The sequence below is a fragment of the Morone saxatilis genome, unplaced genomic scaffold (genome assembly GCF_004916995.1).
Source record: "Morone saxatilis isolate NCDOM2014 unplaced genomic scaffold, NCSU_SB_2.0 Contig10, whole genome shotgun sequence".
In the NCBI taxonomy this organism is placed as follows: Eukaryota; Metazoa; Chordata; class Actinopteri; family Moronidae; genus Morone; species Morone saxatilis.
Genome location: NW_023339652.1, coordinates 1,950,603 through 1,953,157, shown reverse-complemented (window position 1 = coordinate 1,953,157; position 2,555 = coordinate 1,950,603). Strand labels below are relative to the sequence as shown.

The 2,555-nt window shown below is 38.6% G+C and overlaps 1 protein-coding gene across 1 annotated transcript in view; it reads right to left on the bottom strand.

Annotated features, from left to right (window-relative positions):
* Window positions 1-2,151, bottom strand: part of LOC118336662 (F-box only protein 15-like) — a 7,707-nt gene extending 5,556 nt beyond the window's left edge. Inside the window, exons 1-4 of the mRNA XM_035673331.1 lie at window positions 1,899-2,151; window positions 1,722-1,805; window positions 870-974; window positions 538-774 (exon numbers count right to left, since the gene is read on the bottom strand). Of these exons, the coding sequence (XP_035529224.1) occupies window positions 538-774; window positions 870-974; window positions 1,722-1,805; window positions 1,899-2,104 (632 nt within the window). The 5' untranslated portion in view covers window positions 2,105-2,151. The remainder of the gene's footprint in view (window positions 1-537; window positions 775-869; window positions 975-1,721; window positions 1,806-1,898) is intronic.
* Window positions 2,152-2,555: the final 404 nt, after the last annotated feature.

Here is a 2,555-nt window from a genome sequence, read left to right as displayed (position 1 = left end):
TAATTAATGTGGGAATGATCATTTCTGCATCACAAATTCACATTTTCACTAAAAAAAACCCACAAAAAGTAATTAAATCTTAAAACTGGGGTCTGTACAAGAAAAAGCTTGTTTTATTAAATCTGGAGAACAACATCTGTGTATCAGCGTATCTCCTCAGAACTCCAGTATTTCAATATAATGCTGTTTTTTATTATATTTCACCTTCATCAAAAACATTACAGCTTCTGTAATTCACATACTGCACTTGGTCATTGGTCCTGATTAATTGTGCTGCCCTGTTTAAGATATCACAATCTCTTTATCATGTAAACAAAGAAAGTGAAAAAGGTCTTTAGAAAGAGAAGAGCAGTACAAAGTCTGATAAAATGAATTATGATCATTAAAAAGTGTGGAGGAGAACGTACGGTGGCAGCAAAACCAAGTTTGTTTGTCCCTTCTGGGCTACTGTAGAAACATGGCCCCTGTAGATAAAAACAGCTCATTCTAAGGTAACGATCTGAGGAAGAAATGGTAGAACCGGACTTCCTCTCGTACCTGAGGACCCACTCTGTCTGCCTGGGCAGCCCCGTGTACGGGCTGATTTCTCTCAGCTCTCTCCTCCACTTGTTCATCTCTTGTCCAGCCATCTTCCTGAAGTACATCTTCCTCCAGTGGCCCGTCGACCGGTCCTCGCCCTCCACCGCGTCGCCCTGCGGCTCCGCGTCGTCCGCCGACTTCGGCTTCCACGTTGGACTCCCAAACTCTGACATGTAAATCTTATGCCACATGACACTACAGTGAAAAAGAGGTCAAAGACAGAGCGCAGCGGGTCAAGCCTTCGCCACAGTGCGAGAACCCGTTAAACGACCTAATAAATGAAGACTTACTCATCGTTGGCGAGCTGGTGGAAGAGCGTGCTGACGTGGCTGATGCAGAACAGCGAGGAGGCGTCCAGATACGACAGAATCTTGATCAGGATCTCAGACGGCAACCTGAAGAAAAAAGTAATATATTACTAATATAAAAACTGTTTTATTGCACTTTGGCTCAGCCAATCAACAACAGCATTATAGTGCAGTATAGTTTATACAATGTCACAAACCTTTACTTGTTTATGAGATATACACTTACTGCTAAATGCACTTGTCTTTTCTCATTTATAAAGTACAGAGAGGATACAGGTTTAAGTTATATATATATATATATATATACTGTCAGTGGCCCCGACCTCGAGGCTGGGAACCGGTGACCCCCAACAGATGTCACATCATCTACATTTTAGTAGACTTTTTCAATATAAAGGAAAAGTGTGAAGCATAAATGATGATTATATCACAATATTAGTCAGAATAATCACAATATGATGTTTTTACCAAAACCTTGCAGCCCTTATTCTAATTAATGTATAAAGTGTTTTATTAAGTCAAACACATTTCAATTCTATTTAACTCAAACAGCGAACACATTAACTGCAGGAAGTTTGTGTAAACCGAGCACAATTTTTAGTTTTTCTGATATTTTTAGGAACTTTTTAAACAATTCTGTCTGTATTATTTATTCATTTATTTAATAAAATCCATACATACTCAACAGGTTTCTTTTTTGACAAATTCAGTTTATTCTCCCTGATACAGTCCAGTGTCCTGATATATATTAATGATGATATAAACTTAAAAAATAACCTAAATCAGGTTGGGAACTAATGTTTTAACCTATTTCTTTGTGTTTAGTTAACTCACCTTTCCATTAAGTTTTCCTCTGATAACAAAGTTCTCATTTTGGGGAAATATGCTTCATTTTTCTGTCTTCTTCTTTCTGGGCAGCTGGAATACGGATTAAAGAAAATAAATAACACAGCAAAAATAAAATTGAAAAGTTAAATAATGACTTTAATAAGAAATGTTAACGGTAGTCACCTGCTAACGGAGCTCCGGGCCGCCTTTGGCCGCCTCTTCCTCCTCTTGTCGACCGTCTTTCCTCCACCGGGACCGGGCTGCTCTCGGCCAGGACCCGGTCTTCCTCTTCCAGGACCCGGTTTTTCTCCACCTGGAGCCGGTTGAGCAGGTTTCCTCTCTAAACCCTCCAACAAACTACGAAAGAACTCCCCTCGTCCCGCCGCCATCGCGGAGTTTATTGAAGATGCCGCCAGTCAAACGACGAGGACACGACTTCCGGTCAGCTGTACCTTTCACAATAAAACCTCAGTACACAGCTTGATGGCAGTAAATTAACTATCGGTATGTTGGGTTATTCTGTACGGAAGCTTATTGCATTCACTTGCAAATGTATTTTTTGGTTTGTTTTTCGGAGTAATTATTTGTGTTTTTATGAGTAATTATTTTTTGGTTTGTTTTTCGGAGAAATTTTTTTTGGGTTTGTTTTTCGGAGAATTTTTTTTTGGGTTTGTTTTTCGGAGAATTTTTTAGGGGGTTTGTTTTTCTGATATATTTTTTTTCTGTTTTCAGAGTAATTTATTTTTATGGTTGGTTTTTCAGACTAATATTTTTCAGATTTTCTGAATCTTTTTTTTTTTCTGTTTTTCGGACAAATTTTTTTTCTGAGTTTAGAGAGCA